Source organism: Oncorhynchus nerka, unplaced genomic scaffold (assembly GCF_034236695.1).
Source record: "Oncorhynchus nerka isolate Pitt River unplaced genomic scaffold, Oner_Uvic_2.0 unplaced_scaffold_829, whole genome shotgun sequence".
Taxonomy (NCBI): domain Eukaryota; kingdom Metazoa; phylum Chordata; class Actinopteri; order Salmoniformes; family Salmonidae; genus Oncorhynchus; species Oncorhynchus nerka.
The window spans coordinates 125,372-145,000 of NW_027040438.1; the positions used below are offsets into that span (position 1 = coordinate 125,372).

At 42.6% G+C, this 19,629-nt stretch overlaps 1 protein-coding gene across 1 annotated transcript in view; it reads left to right on the forward strand.

Annotated features, from left to right (window-relative positions):
- LOC135571052 (voltage-dependent T-type calcium channel subunit alpha-1H-like) overlaps positions 1–17,593 on the forward strand; it is a gene marked incomplete at its 5' end in the record, with an annotated part of 55,842 nt that extends 38,249 nt beyond the window's left edge. The window contains 4 exons of the mRNA XM_065016860.1: positions 5,191–5,283; positions 8,470–9,019; positions 9,393–9,607; positions 17,411–17,593. Of these exons, the coding sequence (XP_064872932.1) occupies positions 5,191–5,283; positions 8,470–9,019; positions 9,393–9,607; positions 17,411–17,593 (1,041 nt within the window). The remainder of the gene's footprint in view (positions 1–5,190; positions 5,284–8,469; positions 9,020–9,392; positions 9,608–17,410) is intronic.
- Between the last annotated feature and the right edge of the window lie 2,036 nt (positions 17,594–19,629).

Here is a 19,629-nt window from a genome sequence, read left to right on the forward strand (position 1 = left end):
ACAGCCCAAACAGAGAAACATCCTAGATAGAGAGATATCTGTCACAGCCCAAACAGAGAAACATCCTAGATAGAGAGATATCTGTCACAACCCAACCAGAGAAACATCCTAGATAGAGAGATATCTGTCACAGCCCAACCAGAGAAACATCCTAGATAGAGAGATATCTGTCACAGCCCAACCAGAGAAACATCCTAGATAGAGAGATATCTGTCACAGCCCAACCAGAGAAACATCCTAGATAGAGAGATATCTGTCACAACCCAACCAGAGAAACATCCTAGATAGAGAGATATGTCACAGCCCAACCAGAGAAACATCCCAGATAGAGAGATATCTGTCACAGCCCAACCAGAGAAACATCCCAGATAGAGAGATATCTGTCACAGCCCAACCAGAGAAACATCCTAGATAGAGAGATATCTGTCACAGCCCAACCAGAGAAACATCCTAGATAGAGAGATATCTGTCACAGCCCAACCAGAGAAACATCCCAGATAGAGAGATATCTGTCACAGCCCAACCAGAGAAACATCCTAGATAGAGAGATATCTGTCACAGCCCAAACAGAGAAACATCCTAGATAGAGAGATATCTGTCACAGCCCAACCAGAGAAACATCCCAGATAGAGAGATATCTGTCACAGCCCAACCAGAGAAACATCCTAGATAGAGAGATATCTGTCACAGCCCAACCAGAGAAACATCCTAGATAGAGAGATATCTGTCACAGATCACCACATGTCTCCCAACCAGAGAAACATCCTAGATAGAGAGATATCTGTCACAGATCACCACATGTCTCCCAACCAGAGAAACATCCCAGATAGAGAGATATCTGTCACAGATCACCACATGTCTCCCAACCAGAGAAACATCCCAGATAGAGAGATATCTGTCACAACCCAACCAGAGAAACATCCTAGATAGAGAGATATCTGTCACAGCCCAACCAGAGAAACATCCTAGATAGAGAGATATCTGTCACAGCCCAACCAGAGAAACATCCTAGATAGAGATATCTGTCACAGCCCAACCAGAGAAACATCCTAGATAGAGATATCTGTCACAGCCCAACCAGAGAAACATCCTAGATAGAGAGATATCTGTCACAGCCCAACCAGAGAAGCATCCCAGATAGAGAGATATCTGTCACAGCCCAACCAGAGAAACATCCCAGATAGAGAGATATCTGTCACAGCCCAACCAGAGAAACATCCTAGATAGAGAGATATGTCACAGCCCAACCAGAGAAACATCCTAGATAGAGATATCTGTCACAGCCCAACCAGAGAAACATCCTAGATAGAGAGATATCTGTCACAGCCCAACCAGAGAAACATCCCAGATAGAGAGATATCTGTCACAGCCCAACCAGAGAAACATCCCAGATAGAGATATCTGTCACAGCCCAACCAGAGAAACATCCCAGATAGAGAGATATCTGTCACAGCCCAAACAGAGAAACATCCTAGATAGAGAGATATCTGTCACAGCCCAACCAGAGAAACATCCTAGATAGAGAGATATCTGTCACAGCCCAACCAGAGAAACATCCTAGATAGAGAGATATCTGTCACAGCCCAACCAGAGAAACATCCTAGATAGAGAGATATCTGTCACAGCCCAACCAGAGAAACATCCTAGATAGAGAGATATCTGTCACAGATCACCACATGTCTCCCAACCAGAGAAACATCCTAGATAGAGAGATATCTGTCACAGCCCAAACAGAGAAACATCCCAGATAGAGATATCTGTCACAGCCCAAACAGAGAACCATCCCAGATAGAGAGATATCTGTCACAGCCCAACCAGAGAAACATCCTAGATAGAGAGATATCTGTCACAGCCCAACCAGAGAAACATCCTAGATAGAGATATCTGTCACAGATCACCACATGTCTCCCAACCAGAGAAACATCCTAGATAGAGAGATATCTGTCACAGCCCAACCAGAGAAACATCCCAGATAGAGAGATATCTGTCACAGCCCAACCAGAGAAACATCCTAGATAGAGAGATATCTGTCACAGCCCAACCAGAGAAACATCCCAGATAGAGAGATATCTGTCACAGCCCAAACAGAGAAACATCCTAGATAGAGAGATATCTGTCACAGATCACCACATGTCTCCCAACCAGAGAAACATCCTAGATAGAGAGATATCTGTCACAGATCACCACATGTCTCCCAACCAGAGAAACATCCTAGATAGAGAGATATGTCACAGCCCAACCAGAGAAACATCCTAGATAGAGAGATATCTGTCACAACCCAACCAGAGAAACATCCTAGATAGAGAGATATCTGTCACAGCCCAACCAGAGAAACATCCTAGATAGAGAGATATCTGTCACAGCCCAACCAGAGAAACATCCCAGATAGAGAGATATCTGTCACAGCCCAACCAGAGAAACATCCCAGATAGAGAGATATCTGTCACAACCCAACCAGAGAAACATCCTAGATAGAGAGATATCTGTCACAGCCCAACCAGAGAAACATCCTGATAGAGATATCTGTCACAGATCACCACATGTCTCCCAACCAGAGAAACATCCTAGATAGAGAGATATCTGTCACAGATCACCACATGTCTCCCAACCAGAGAAACATCCTAGATAGAGAGATATCTGTCACAGCCCAAACAGAGAAACATCCCAGATAGAGAGATATCTGTCACAGCCCAAACAGAGAAACATCCCAGATAGAGATATCTGTCACAACCCAACCAGAGAAACATCCTAGATAGAGAGATATCTGTCACAGCCCAACCAGAGAAACATCCCAGATAGAGAGATATCTGTCACAGCCCAAACAGAGAAACATCCTAGATAGAGAGATATCTGTCACAGCCCAACCAGAGAAACATCCTAGATAGAGAGATATCTGTCACATATCACCACATGTCTCCCAACCAGAGAAACATCCCAGATAGAGAGATATCTGTCACAGCCCAAACAGAGAAACATCCTAGATAGAGAGATATCTGTCACAACCCAACCAGAGAAACATCCCAGATAGAGAGATATCTGTCACATATCACCACATGTCTCCCAACCAGAGAAACATCCTAGATAGAGAGATATCTGTCACAGCCCAAACAGAGAAACATCCTAGATAGAGAGATATCTGTCACAACCCAACCAGAGAAACATCCTAGATAGAGATATCTGTCACAGATCACCACATGTCTCCCAAACAGAGAAACATCCTAGATAGAGAGATATCTGTCACAACCCAACCAGAGAAACATCCTAGATAGAGAGATATCTGTCACAGCCCAACCAGAGAAACATCCCAGATAGAGAGATATCTGTCACAGCCCAACCAGAGAAACATCCTAGATAGAGAGATATCTGTCACAGCCCAACCAGAGAAACATCCCAGATAGAGAGATATCTGTCACAGCCCAACCAGAGAAACATCCCAGATAGAGAGATATCTGTCACAGCCCAACCAGAGAAACATCCCAGATAGAGAGATATCTGTCACAGCCCAACCAGAGAAACATCCCAGATAGAGAGATATCTGTCACAGCCCAACCAGAGAAACATCCCAGATAGAGAGATATCTGTCACAACCCAACCAGAGAAACATCCCAGATAGAGAGATATCTGTCACAGCCCAACCAGAGAAACATCCTAGATAGAGATATCTGTCACAGCCCAACCAGAGAAACATCCTAGATAGAGAGATATCTGTCACAGCCCAACCAGAGAAACATCCTAGATAGAGAGATATCTGATCACATGTCTCCCAACCAGAGAAACATCCTGATAGAGAGATATCTGTCACAGCCCAAAAGAAACATCCCAGATAGAGAGATATCTGTCACAGATCACCACATGTCTCCCAAACAGAGAAACATCCCAGATAGAGAGATATCTGTCACAGATCACCACATGTCTCCCAACCAGAGAAACATCCCAGATAGAGAGATATCTGTCACAGCCCAAACAGAGAAACATCCTAGATAGAGAGATATCTGTCACAGCCCAACCAGAGAAACATCCCAGATAGAGAGATATCTGTCACAGATCACCACATGTCTCCCAAACAGAGAAACATCCCAGATAGAGAGATATATGTAACCAAGTTGTGTAAAGAACATCCATAATTCTTGGCAGGAATCTCATCTCTGGAGAGTCTCTGGCATTTCCTCTCTTGACAAACTACCGGACACACACACACACACACACACACACACACACACACACACACACACACACACACACACACACACACACACACACACACACACACACACACACACACACACACACACACTCAGAAACACTAGTCTGTGTGTGTTTTTCCTGCCTGCTGTCTGTCCGTTCAGTATCATGTTTAAACCATGCCTTTCTTGTTAGCTATAATCTATACCGGTCTGATGTCCTTCAGTTGGACTGACCTACATGAATAATACTGTCTCTGTCAGATTGGGACGTTGCTGTTCTGTTAGGTTGCTGTTAGGTAGGCCCTACTACGTCATCAACCAATGTGTGATTGTGAACTATCTTTGGGTGATCGCTGGTTTATAAATATTTATGTGTGATGTTGTTTTCTCTCCCTTTATTTCTCTATCTATCTATCTCTCCCTCCTCCCCCCTCTCTCACGATATCTCTCTCTCTCTCTCTCTCTCTCTCTCACGATATCTCTCTCTCTCTCTCTCTCTCTCACGGTACTATGTAATGGATGCTCTCTCTCTCTCTCTCTCTCTCTAGGTGATAACTCTGGAAGGCTGGGTGGACATCATGTACTATGTAATGGATGCTCTCTCGCTCTCTCTCTCTCTCTCTCTCTCTCTCTCTCTCTAGGTGATAACTCTGGAAGGCTGGGTGGACATCATGTACTATGTAATGGATGCTCTCTCGCTCTCTCTCTCTCTCTCTCTCTCTCTCTCTCTAGGTGATAACTCTGGAAGGCTGGGTGGACATCATGTACTATGTAATGGATGCTCTCTCGCTCTCTCTCTCTCTCTCTCTCTCTCTCTCTCTAGGTGATAACTCTGGAAGGCTGGGTGGACATCATGTACTATGTAATGGATGCTCTCTCTCTCTCTCTCTCTCTCTCTCTCTCTCTCTAGGTGATAACTCTGGAAGGCTGGGTGGACATCATGTACTATGTAATGGATGCTCTCTCTCTCTCCTCTCTCTCTCTCTCTCTCTCTCTCTCTCTCTAGGTGATAACTCTGGAAGGCTGGGTGGACATCATGTACTATGTAATGGATGCTCACTCCTTCTACAACTTCATCTACTTTATATTCCTCATCATCGTGAGTATCTTTATCAGACCACTCCAGACAAACAACTAGATTATCATGACTTTATCAGACCACTACAACTAGGATTCAACTCCAGACAAACCAACTAGATTATCAGACCACTACAACTAGGATTCAACTCCAGACAAACCAACTAGATTATCATGACTTTATCAGACCACTACAACTAGGATTCAACTCCAGACAAACCAACTAGATTATCAGACCACTACAACTAGGATTCAACTCCAGACAAACCAACTAGATTATCATGACTTTATCAGACCACCTCAACTAGGATTCAACTCCAGACAAACCAACTAGATTATCAGACCACTACAACTAGGATTCAACTCCAGACAAACCAACTAGATTATCAGACCACTAGTTTGTTGTCAACTAGGATTCAACTCCAGACAAACCAACTAGATTATCAGACCACTACAACTAGGATTCAACTCCAGACAAACCAACTGGATTATCAGACCACTACAACTAGGATTCAACTCCAGACAAACCAACTAGATTATCATGACTTTATCAGACCACTACAACTAGGATTCAACTCCAGACAAACCAACTGGATTATCAGACCACTACAACTAGGATTCAACTCCAGACAAACCAACTAGATTATCAGGACTTTATCAGACGACTTCTGAAAGTTTGTTGTCAACTTGTTTACTGTAAAATAGCACTGCATCTGTATTTATAAATAGCATTGTATTCATTCATCAAACTCATGTTGATTAGGTACCAAACTCATGTTGATTAGGTACCAAACTCATGTTGATTAGGTACGTCCCCACCAAACTCATGTTGATTAGGTACGTCCACACCAAACTCATGTTGATTAGGTACGTCCACACCAAACTCATGTTGATTAGGTACCAAACTCATGTTGATTAGGTACGTCCCCACCAAACTCATGTTGATTAGGTACCAAACTCATGTTGATTAGGTACCACACCAAACTCATGTTGATTAGGATTACGTCCACACCAAACTCATGTTGATTAGGTACCAAACTCATGTTGATTAGGTACGTCCCCACCAAACTCATGTTGATTAGGTACCAAACTCATGTTGATTAGGTACGTCCACACCAAACTCATGTTGATTAGGTACCAAACTCATGTTGATTAGGTACCAAACGTCCACACCAAACTCATGTTGATTAGGTACCAAACTCATGTTGATTAGGTACGTCCTGTAGCGTGGACTTTATATGGCGGTTGGCAACCAACTTTAAGGTGCATTACCACCACCAACTGGACTGGAGTGTGGACCTCAGTTCATCTTTCAATCACCCACGTGGGTATATACCAAGACAGTCATGACGAGGGCACAAACAAAACCTTTTCCCCTCAGTTCATCCTTCAATGGGAATATGCTCCTAAAAACCAATGAGGAGATGGGAGAGGCGGGACTTGGGAGAGGCGGGACTTGGGAGAGGCGGGACTTGGGAGAGGCGGGACTTGCAGCGCGTCAAGCATCACAAATTGAACTAAGTTCTATTTTAACACCTGGCTACTCAGACACTCGTTGAGCATTTTGTGTTGCAAATGTTCGCGCACGTCATGAGCGCGGTGTGGTCAGCATGTTAGGGTTCGGTAACAAGCTGATTGGTCAGCATGTTAGGTTGGTATCAGGCTGATTGGTCAGCATGTTAGGGTTGGTATCAGGCTGATTGGTCAGCATGTTAGGGTTGGTAACAGGCTGATTGGTCGGCTATGAGCCAGTAAAGAGGGCTTTCCTATTATTGGGCAGCGGAATGACTTTAGCTTCCCTCCAGGCCTGAGGGAACATACTTTCTAGTAGACTAATATTGAAGATGTGGCCAATAGGAGCGGCAATATCGTCTGTTATTATCCTCATTAATTTCCCATCCAAATTGTCAGTCCCCAGTGGCTTTTCATTGCTGATAGATAACAATATTTTTTCTCACTTCTTCCACACTACGTTTACATAATTCAAAAAATACAATATGCTTGTCTTTCATAATTTGGTCAGAGACTCTTGGATGTTTAGTGTCAGCGTTTTCTAATCTTGCCATTGAAAAAAAAAAATGTGTTAAGTTATTGCCAATATCAGTGTGTTTTGTGATGAATGAGCATCTGATTCAATGAATGATGGAGCTGAGTTTGCCTTTTTGCCCAAAATGTCATTGAATGCTTTTTATGTGGGTGTCAAGTGCAGCGTCTGGTTGCTCCTCATTACACATCACGGACCAATAAATATTCTTCACATCATCAACATATGAATCACTACAAAACGTATTGTATGACCTCTTATGGCACTATATTAGGCCCAGCCTTTGGAACTTTGGCTACTATATTGTGATCACTACATCTGATGGATCTGGATTCTGCTTTCAAGCTAATTTCTAAAGATGTGATCAGTACATGTTGATGATTTCATTCCTGTGCTGTTTGTAGGTTGACTGATAACCTGAACCAGGTTCTAGGCACTGACTACAGTTTGAAGCTTTCTCTTCAGTGGGCCCAGAAAATATACCTCTCTGTTGATATCACGTACATTATCAAGCATTTCACACGTTACCCAGATACTGACTGTTAGCACTTGGTGGTCTGTAGCAGCTTCCCACCAGAATGGGCTTTAGGTGAGGCAGATGAACCTGTAGCCATATTACTACAACAGTATTTAACATTATCCAGATACTGACTGGTCTATAGCAGCTTCCCACCAGAATGGGCTTTAGGTGAGGCAGATTAACCTGTAGCCATATTACTACAACAGTATTTAACATTATCCAGATACTGACTGGTCTATAGCAGCTTCCCTCCAGAATGGGCTTTAGGTGAGGCAGATGAACCTGTAGCCATATTACTACAACAGTATTTAACATGAGATCCTCCCTGAGGATGTGGTTCTGGATTGTGGTTCTGAATATGTGTGTGTGTGTGTGTGTGTCGTCCTGGTAACTGCATGTGTGTTGTCCTGGTAACTCTATATTTGTTGTCGTGATTATTCTGCGTGTGTGTGTGTTGTCACGGTAACTCTGTGTGTGTTGTCCTGTTTACTCTATGTGTGTTGTCGTGATAATTCTGCGTGTGTGTGTGTTGTCACGGTAACTCCGTGTGTGTTGTCCTGGTAACTCTATGTGTGTTGTCGTGATAATTCTGCGTGTGTGTTGTCACGGTAACTCCGTGTGTGTTGTCGTCCCTCCCTCTCCAGGTGGGCTCGTTCTTCATGCTGAACCTGTGCCTGGTCGTCATAGCGACCCAGTTCTCAGAGACAAAGCAACGCGAGAACGCCCTGATGAGGTCGGAGCAGCGTGCCCGTTACCTCAGCAACGCCTCCACTCTGGCTTCCTATCAGGAGCCGGGGTCCTGCTACGAGGAGATACTGCGCTACATCGGACACCTGTACCGTAAACTGACCCGCAGAGTCGCCCGGGCCGTCACACACTGCTCTACGCACACACCTCGCTGTACTTGTTGGGACACACACACACCAACACACACCCAAAGGAGAGGTGAACGGAATGGCCAATCGGCATTGGGACACACCCATGGCGTCTTCCACCTTCGTCCTCCTCCTCTTCCTCGTCCGCCTAACTGCGTGGGGGTGGAGATGAGTAACGGGGGAGTAGGGAGGAAGGGCAGGGAGTTAAACTACCCCTCTATCTACCCCCACGACCTTTACGACCTGACCCCCGACCCCAGCTACATGACCTCCAGGGGGAGGGGCCACACCGTCACACTGGTGTTAGAGCCCAATAAGAGTGAGTGTGTTCTCAGTGTGTGTGTGTGTGTGTTCTCAGTGTGTGTGTGTGTGTTCTCAGTGTGTGTGTGTGTTCTCAGTGTGTGTGTGTGTGTGTTGTCAGTGTGTGTGTGAGTGTGTTCTCAGTGTGTGTGAGTGTGTTCTCAGTGTGTGTGAGTGTGTTCTCAGTGTGTGTGTGTGTGTGTTCTCAGTGTGTGTGTGTGTTCTCAGTGTGTGTGTGTTCTCAGTGTGTGTGTGTGTGTTCTCAGTGTGTGTGTGTTCTCAGTGTGTGTGTGTGTTCTCAGTGTGTGTGTGTGTGTTCTCAGTGTGTGTGTGTAGTAACGAGTCTCCGTCAAGTGTGTGTGTGTTGACAGTCTGGCGTTACCTGTTTTCAGAGGCAGAGCACAGGGAGTCGTTGCCGTGCCCCTACTGCGTCCACGACGACCAGCTTTGTGACAACGACCGCGCCGATTTTGAACCTAGCGACCGGCGCCATGGCAACCTGAGCCCTCGCCGCGGTAACAGCCTTCGGCGTGTAGATGGACAGGCCTTGAGGCCAATCAGAGTCCTAGTTGGGTGGTGGGCGGAGCTACAGGCCAGGTTGGAGCATGTAAGACTGTGGGACTTATTGACGTTGTCACTGATCATATAGTTAGACTGATCCGATCGATATCTGTCTTAGACTGATCCGATCGATATCTGTCTTAGACTGATCCGATCTATATCTGTCTTAGACTGATCTGATCTATATCTGTCTTAGACTGATCTGATCTATATCTGTCTTAGACTGATCTGATCTATATCTGTCTTAGTCTGATCTGATCTATATCTGTCTTAGACTGATCTGATCTATATCTGTCTTAGACTGATCTGATCTATATCTGTCTTAGACTGATCTGATCTATATCTGTCTTAGACTGATCCGATCTATATCTGTCTTAGACTGATCTGATCATATAGTTAGACTGATCCGATCTATATCTGTCTTAGACTGATCTGTGTTCTGGATTCGTCTATATCTGTGTTAGACTGATCTGATCTATATCTGTCTTAGACTGATCTGATCTATATCTGTCTTAGACTGATCTGATCTATATCTGTCTTAGACTGATCTGATCTATATCTGTCTTAGACTGATCCGATCTATATCTGTCTTAGACTGATCTGATCATATAATTAGACTGATCTGATCTATATCTGTGTTAGACTGATCTGATCTATATCTGTCTTAGACTGATCTGATCTATATCTGTGTTAGACTGATCTGATCTATATCTGTCTTAGACTGATCTGATCTATATCTGTCTTAGACTGATCTGATCTATATCTGTCTTAGACTGATCTGATCTATATCTGTCTTAGACTGATCTGATCATATAGTTAGACTGATCTGATCTATATCTGTCTTAGACTGATCTGATCTATATCTGTCTTAGACTGATTATTATTATTATTATATTATTATTATTATTATATTATTATTATTATTATATTATTATTACTATTATATTATTATTATATTATTATTATTATTATTATTATATTATTATTACTATTATATTATTATTACTATTATATTATTATTATATTATATTATTATATTATATTATTATATTATTATTATTATATTATATTATTATTATTATTATATTATATTATTATTATTATATTATTATTATTATTATTATATTATATTATTATTATTTATTATATTATTATATTATATTATTATTATATTACTATTATTATTATTATATTATATTATTATTATTATATTATTATTATTATTATATTATATTACTATTATATTATTATTATTATTATTATTATATTATTATTATTATATTATTATTATATTATTATATTATTATTATATTATTATTATTATTATTATTATTATATTATTATTATATTTATTATTATTATTATTATATTATTATTATTATATTATTATTATTATATTATATTATTATTATATTATTATTATTATCATTATTATTATATTATTATTATTATATTATATTATTATTATATTATTATATTATTAATATATTATTATTATATTATTATTATTATATTATATTATTATTATTATATTATAATTATTATATTATTATTATTATTATATTATAATTATTATTATTATTATTAGTATATTATATTATTATTAGTATTATTATTATTATTTTATTATTATTATTATTATAAACCTTTCATTTATTAGTCCAATTATCTAACCACTATATTATTGCCAACCCTGATTATTACTATTATTATTATGATTATTATTGATTATTCTTATTACTGTTATTATTATTATATTATAATTTTAATGATTACTATTATTATTATTATTAAGATCTTCAAATAACCCTGCACCCTATTATTTTAATTATTTTATTATTACATTAATTATATTATTATTATATTATATCTAGGTGGTGAGCAGTAGATTACTTCAACAGAGGGATCATTATCTCCATCCTCATCAACACTCTCAGTATGGGGATAGAGTTCCACCAACAGGTACAGGGAGCAGAGGACAGGGAGGGGGAGGGGGTAGGCGATGGGGTGAGGAGGGAGGGGAGTGGATTGGAGGGGAGGGCAGGGGAGGGGGGGTGTTGTGTGTGTGTATTGTGTGTGTGTGTGTTTAATCATAACTATGGGTAATCATGTGATGTTTATTGGACAGATTATCAAGCTCCAAATCAGCTATTATTATTATAGTGTGTTCTCATTATTGTGTGTATTATATTGTGTGTGTGTGTGTGTGTATGTTATTATTGTGTGTGCCTGTGTGTGTTTGCCTGTGTGTATTGTGCCTGTATTGTATTATTTTTATTATTATTATGTTTTATTATATTATTGTGTGTATTATTATTGTGTGTGTGCCTGTGTGTGTGTGTGCCTATTATTGTATTATATTGTTGTGTGCCTGTTGTGTTTGCCTGTTATATTTTATTGTATTATTGTGCCTGTGTATTATTATTGCCTATTGTGTATGTGCCTGTGTATTATGTGCCTGTGTATTGTTTGCCTGTGTGTGTATTGTGTGCCTGTGTGTGTGTGCCTGTGTGTGTTTGCCTGTGTGTGTGTGTGTGCCTGTGTGTGTGGGTGTGTGTGTTCTCAATATGTGAGCATGTGTGTGGGGTTACAGGGCTTGAGGTGTTAATTAAATTGTAAATCTCAGTGTGAGAGGAGGGATAGATTATTATATTGTGTGTGTGTGTGTGTGTGTATTCTGTTTTAGCAGACTTACCCCCTAAGAAATTAAGAAAAAGTGAATAATGATGTTTCCATTGGTTCTTACCTCATATGACCCTACTGATTATAGAATTATTAATTAGTCTAGAATTATAATACTTATTACCAACTGACCCTACTGATTATAGATATTATAATTATTTATTATAACCGGAATATCATTACCAACTGATTATTATTTATTATAGAATTACAATTAGTCTAGAACCCAAATCCTCATCACCTACTGACCCTATTGATTATAGAATTACAATTAGTATTAGAACCGGAATCCTCATCACCTACTGACCCTACTGATTATAGAATTACAACTAGTCTAGAACCGGAATCCTCATCACCTACTGACCCTACTGACGATAGAATTACAACTAGTCTAGAACCGGAATACTCATCACCAACTGACCCTACTGACTGTAGAATTACAACTAGTCAAGAACCCAAATCCTCATCACCAACTGACCCTATAGAATTACAAATAGTCTAGAACACAAATCCTCATCACCAACTGACCCTACTGACTGTAGAATTTCAGCTAGTCTAGAACCAAAATCCTCATCACCAACTGACCCTACTGACTGTAGAATTTCAACTAGTCTAGAACCAAAATTCTCATCAACAACTGACCCTATAGAATTACAACTAGTCTAAAACCCAGATCCTCATCACCAACTGACCCTACTGACTGTAGAATTTCAACTAGTCTAAAACCCAGATCCTCATCACCAACTGACCCTACTGACTGTAGAATTTCAACTAGTCTAGAACCAAAATCCTCATCAACAACTGACCCTATAGAATTACAACTAGTCTAAAACCCAGATCCTCATCACCAACTGACCCTACTGACTGTAGAATTTCAACTAGTCTAGAACCTAAGAAAAAGTGAATAATGATGTTTCCTCATCACCTACTGACGCTACTGACTGTAGAATTTCAGCTAGTCTAGAACCCAAATCCTCATCACCTACTGATGCTACTGACTGTAGAATTACAACTAGCCTAGAACCCAAATCCTCATCACCAACCGACCCTGTAGAATTACAACTAGTCTAGAACCCAAATCCTCATCACAATGACCCTATAGAATTACGAATAGTCTAGAACCCAAATTCTCATCACCAACTGACCCTATAGAATTACAAATAGTCTAGAACCCAAATCGTCATCACCTACTGATCCTACTGACGATAGAATTACAACTAGACTAGAACCGAAATCATCATCACCTACTGACCCTACTGAAGATAGAATTACAACCAGTCTAGAACCCAAATCGTCATCACCTACTGACCCCTGACGATAGAATTACAACTAGACTAGAACAGAAATCATCATCACCAACTGACCCTACAGACTGTAGAATTACAACTAGTCTAGAACCCAAATCCTCATCACTTACTACACAAAACACTATATACTGTCATCCCTACTGGCCCTACTACAGTACTATAACCCAGAACAGAATACTGTCCCCTACTGGCCACACTACAGTACTACTATAGTCCAGAACAGTATACTGTCCCCTACTGGCCCACTACAGTACTATTATAACCCAGACACAGCATACTGTCCCTACTGGCCCACTACAGTACTACTATAACCCAGACACAGCATACTGTCCCCTACTGGCAGCCCTAGAACTGGCCCACACTACAGTACTACTATAACCCAGACACAGCATACTGTCCCCAACTGGCCCACTACAGAACTACTATAGTCAAAACACAGATCCTCATCCCCAACTGTCCACACTACAGAATTACTACTATAGTCTAGAACACAGTATACTGTCCCCTACTGGCCCCTACTGTAGAACTTCAGTACTACTATAACACCTCATCACCAACTGTCCCCTACTGGCCACACTACAGAACAAAACTATCAACCCAGACACAGAATACTGTCCCCAGAAATACTGTTCCCTACTGTCCCCTACTGGCTACACTACAACTACTAGAACCCAGAACAGCATACTGTCACCTACTGCCCTACTGGTAGAATTACAACTACTATAACCCAGACACAGCATACTGTCCCCTACTGTCCACACTACAGTACTACTATAACCTAGACTCATATACTGGACCCTACTGACGATAGAACTACAGTACTACTATAACAGACACAGCATACTGACCCCTACTGTAGAATTACAACTACTAGAACCCAAACACAGCATACTGACCCCTACTGTCTAGAACCCAAACTGTCCACACTACAGTACTACTATAACCCAAACACAGTATACTGTCCCCTACTAGAATTACAACTAGACTATAACCCAGACACATCATACTGTCCCCCTAATGTAGCCCCTACTAGAACCCACACTCACACCTGACCCTACTATAACCCAGAACACAAATCCTGTCCCCTACTGACCCTACTGACTGTCCACACTACAGTACTACTATAACCCAGACACAGCATACTGACCCTACTAGAATTACAACTAGTCCAAACTACAGTCCTCATAACCCAGACACAGCATACTGTCAACTAGTCTAGAACCGAAACCTCAGTACTACTATAACAAATAGTCTAGACATTTCAGTATACTGTCCCTACTGTCCACACTACAGTACTACTATAACCCAGACACAGCAAATACTGTCCCCTACTGGCCACACTACAGTACTACTAGAACCCAGACACAGCATACTGTCCCCTACTGTCCCCTACTGTCCACACCTCAGTACTACTATAACCCAGACACAGCATACTGTCCCCTACTGTCCCCTACTGGCCCAGAATTACAGTACTCCTATAACCCAGACACATCATACTGTCCCTACTGGCCACACTACAGAATTACAACTACTATAACCCAGACCTCATCATACTGTCCCCTACTGGCCACACTACACACTATTATAAGTCTAGAACACAAATACTGCTCCCTACTGCCCCTACTGGCCACACTACAGTACTACTATAACCCAGACATCATCATACTGTCCCCTACTGTCCCCTACTGGCCACACTACAGTACTACTATAACCCAGACACAGCATACTGTCCCCTACTGTCCATACTACAGTACTACTATAACCCAGACACAGCATACTGTCCCCTACTGGCCACACTACAGTACTACTATAACCCAGACACAGCATACTGTCCCCTACTGTCCACACTACAGTACTACTATAACCCAGACACAGCATATACTGTCCCCTACTCCACACTACAGTACTACTATAACCCAGACACAGCATACTGTCCCCTACTGTCCCCTACACACTACAGTACTACTATAACCCAGACACAGTATACTGTCCCCTACTGTCCACACTACAGCTATAACCCAGACACAGCATACTGTCCCCTACTGTCCCCTACTGGCCACACTACAGTACTACTATAACCCAGACACAGTATACTGTCCCCTACTGGCCACACTACAGTACTACTATAACCAGACACAGCATACTGTCCCCTACTGTCCACACTACAGTACTACTATAACCCAGACACAGTATACTGTCCCCTACTGTCCCCTACTGGCCACTACAGTACTACTATAACCCAGACACAGTATACTGGCCCCCTACTGGCCACACTACAGTACTACTAGAACCCAGACACAGCATACTGTCCCCTACTGTCCCCTACTGTCCCCACACCTCAGTACTACTATAACCCAGACACAGCATACTGTCCCCCTACTGTCCCCTACTGGCCACACTACAGTACTACTATAACCCAGACACAGCATACTGTCCCCTACTGTCCACACTACAGTACTACTATAACCCAGACACAGCATACTGTCCCCTACTGGCCACACTACAGCACTACTATAACCCAGACACAGTATACTGCTCCCTACTGGCCCCTACTGGCCACACTACAGTACTACTATAACCCAGACACAGCATACTGTCCCCTACTGTCCCCTACTGGCCACACTACAGTACTACTATAACCCAGACACAGCATACTGTCCCCTACTGTCCATACTACAGTACTACTATAACCCAGACACAGCATACTGTCCCCTACTGGCCCCTACTGGCCACACTACAGTACTACTATAACCCAGACACAGCATACTGTCCCCTACTGTCCCCTACTGGCCACACTACAGTACTACTATAACCCAGACACAGCATACTGTCCCCTACTGGCCACACTACAGTACTACTATAACCCAGACACAGCATACTGTCCCCTACTGGCCCCTACTGGCCACACTACAGTACTACTATAACCCAGACACAGCATACTGTCCCCTACTGTCACACTACAGTACTACTATAACCAGACACAGCATACTGTCCCTACTGTCCACACTACAGTACTACTATAACCCAGACACAGCATACTGTCCCCTACTGTCCCCTACTGGCCACACTACAGTACTACTATAACCCAGACACAGCATACTGTCCCCTACTGTCCCCTACTGGCCACACTACAGTACTACTATAACCCAGACACAGCATACTGTCCCCTACTGTCCACACTACAGTACTACTATAACCCAGACACAGCATACTGTCCCCTACTGTCCCCTACTGGCCACACTACAGTACTACTATAACCCAGACACAGCATACTGTCCCCTACTGTCCCCTACTGGCCACACTACAGTACTACTATAACCCAGACACAGCATACTGTCCCCTACTGGCCACACTACAGTACTACTATAACCCAGACACAGCATACTGTCCCCTACTGGCCACACTACAGTACTACTATAACCCAGACACAGCATACTGACCCCTACTGTCCACACTACAGTACTACTATAACCCAGACACAGCATACTGTCCCCTACTGTCCCCTACTGTCCACACTACAGTACTACTATAACCCAGACACAGCATACTGTCCCCTACTGTCCACACTACAGTACTACTATAACCCAGACACAGTATACTGTCCCCTACTGTCCCCTACTGGCCACACTACAGTACTACTATAACCCAGACACAGTATACTGTCCCCTACTGGCCACACTACTTCCTTCCTTCTCCCTCTCTCTCTCTCTCTGACACCCTAGAGATCAGTAATCTAGTGTTCACCAGTCTCTTCTCTCTCCCTCCCTCACCCCTAGCCCCAGGAGCTGACTGACATCCCAGAGATCAGTAATCTAGTTTTCACCAGTCTCTTCTCTTCTCTCTCCCTCCCTCACCCCTAGCCCCAGGAGCTGACTGACATCCTAGAGATCAGTAATCTAGTGTTCACCAGTCTCTTCAGTCTGGAGATGCTGCTGAAGCTGCTGTCCTTCGGACTCTTCGGCTATATCAAGAACCCGTACAACGGCTTTGACCCGTCATCGTCATCATCAGGTTTGTGTCCGTGTTTCCATGAACATTTTTAATGTCCCAAACCTTTTCCAAGAGTTAATGTTATAACCTATTGCTCGATGCAAGCTAGCTGTACCTTGCTGTCAATGCTATAATGTACCTTGCTGCTAATGCCAGACTAGCTATAACTTTCTGCCTGATTCTAAGCTAGCTATAACTTGCCGCTCGATGCTAAGCTAGCTGTACCTTGCTGCTCGATGCTAAGCTAGCTGTACCTTGCTGCTCAATGCTAAGCTAGCTATAACTTTCTGCCTGATTCTAAGCTAGCTATAACTTGCTGCTCGATGCTAAGCTAGCTGTACCTTGCTGCTCAATGCTAAGCTAGCTGTACCTTGCTGCTCAATGCTAAGCTAGCAATAACTTTCTGCCTGATTCTAAGCTAGCTATAACTTGCTGCTTGATGCTAAGCTAGCTATAACTTTCTGCCTGATTCTAAGCTAGCTATAACTTTCCGTTCGATTGCTAAGCTAGCTATAACTTACTGCTCGATGCTAACCCGTACGGAAAAATTATATATTGATTTACACTACCGTTCAAAAATATTTATTTTCCACCATAATTTGCAAATAAGTTCATTAAAAATCCTACAATGTGATTTTCTGGATTTCTTTTTTCATTTTGTCTGTCGTAGTTGAAGTGTACCTATGATGAAGATTACAGGCCTCTCTCATCTTTTTAAGTGGGAGAACTTGCACAATTGGTGTCTGACTAAATACTTTTTTGCCCCACTGTATATTTAATTATTGGCGAAGATTCACGTCATATTTTTCGCTATACTGTTTTCTATATACTGTAGGTGACATGAGTCTCACTAGTGTTGAGTGATGAGCTGTTAAAAGTGGTGTAGGTCTTATTTATTTAAAGAGCATATTGAAGTTAGAAGCAATAGGATTTGAATCAAAAGCCTACAACTTCTTTAGCCCCGTTACAGACTGCTCTGCCAGCTGGAGACTGGTCCGTTTCAATGCTGAGACGAGCATGGAGTTTCTAAGGTCCGTTACACACTGCTCTGAGAGACGAGCATGGAGACTGGTCCTGTTGCTACACTGCTCTAACGAGCATGGATGACTGGTCCGTTTCACACTGCTCTGAGACGAGCATGGAGACTGGTCCGTTTCACACTGCTCTGAGACCAGAATGGAGACTGGTCCATTTCACACTGCTCTGAGACGAGCATGGAGATTGGTCCGTTACACACTGCTCTGAGAAATAGACTTTTCCATAATTTCACTGCTCTGTGACCAGCAGACTGGTCTTTTTCACACTGCTCTGAGACCAGCATGGAGACTGGTCCGTTTCACACTGCTCTGAGACGAGCATGGAGACTGGTCCGTTTCACACTGCTCTGAGACCCAGCATGGAGACTGGTCCGTTACACACTGTTTTCTGAAACGAGTAGCATGGAGACTGGAGTTCACACTGCTCTGAGACGAGCATGGAGACTGGTCCGTTCACACTGCTCTGAGACCAGCATGGAGACTGAGATCAAAAGCATGGAACGTCCGTTCACACTGCTCTGAGACGAGCATGGAGACTGGTCCGTTTCACACTGCTCTGAGACCAGCATGGAGACTGGTCCGTTTCACACTGCTCTGAGACCAGCATGGAGTCTGGTCCGTTTCACACTGCTCTGAGACGAGCATGGAGAGACACACTGCTCTGAGACGAGCATGGAGACTGGTCCGTTTCACACTGCTCTGAGACGAGCATGGAGACTGGTCCGTTTCACACTGCTCTGAGACGAGCATGGAGACTGGTCCGTTTCACACTGCTCTGAGACCAGCATGGAGACTGGTCCGTTACACACTGCTCTGAGACGAGCATGGAGACTGGTCCGTTTCACACTGCTCTGAGACCAGCATGGAGACTGGTCCGTTTCACACTGCTCTGAGACGAGCATGGAGACTGGTCCGTTTCACACTGCTCTGAGACCAGCATGGAGACTGGTCCGTTTCACACTGCTCTGAGACGAGCATGGAGACTGGTCCGTTACACACTGCTCTGAGACGACTAGTCCGTTTCACACTGCTCTGAGAGACTGGTCCGTTTC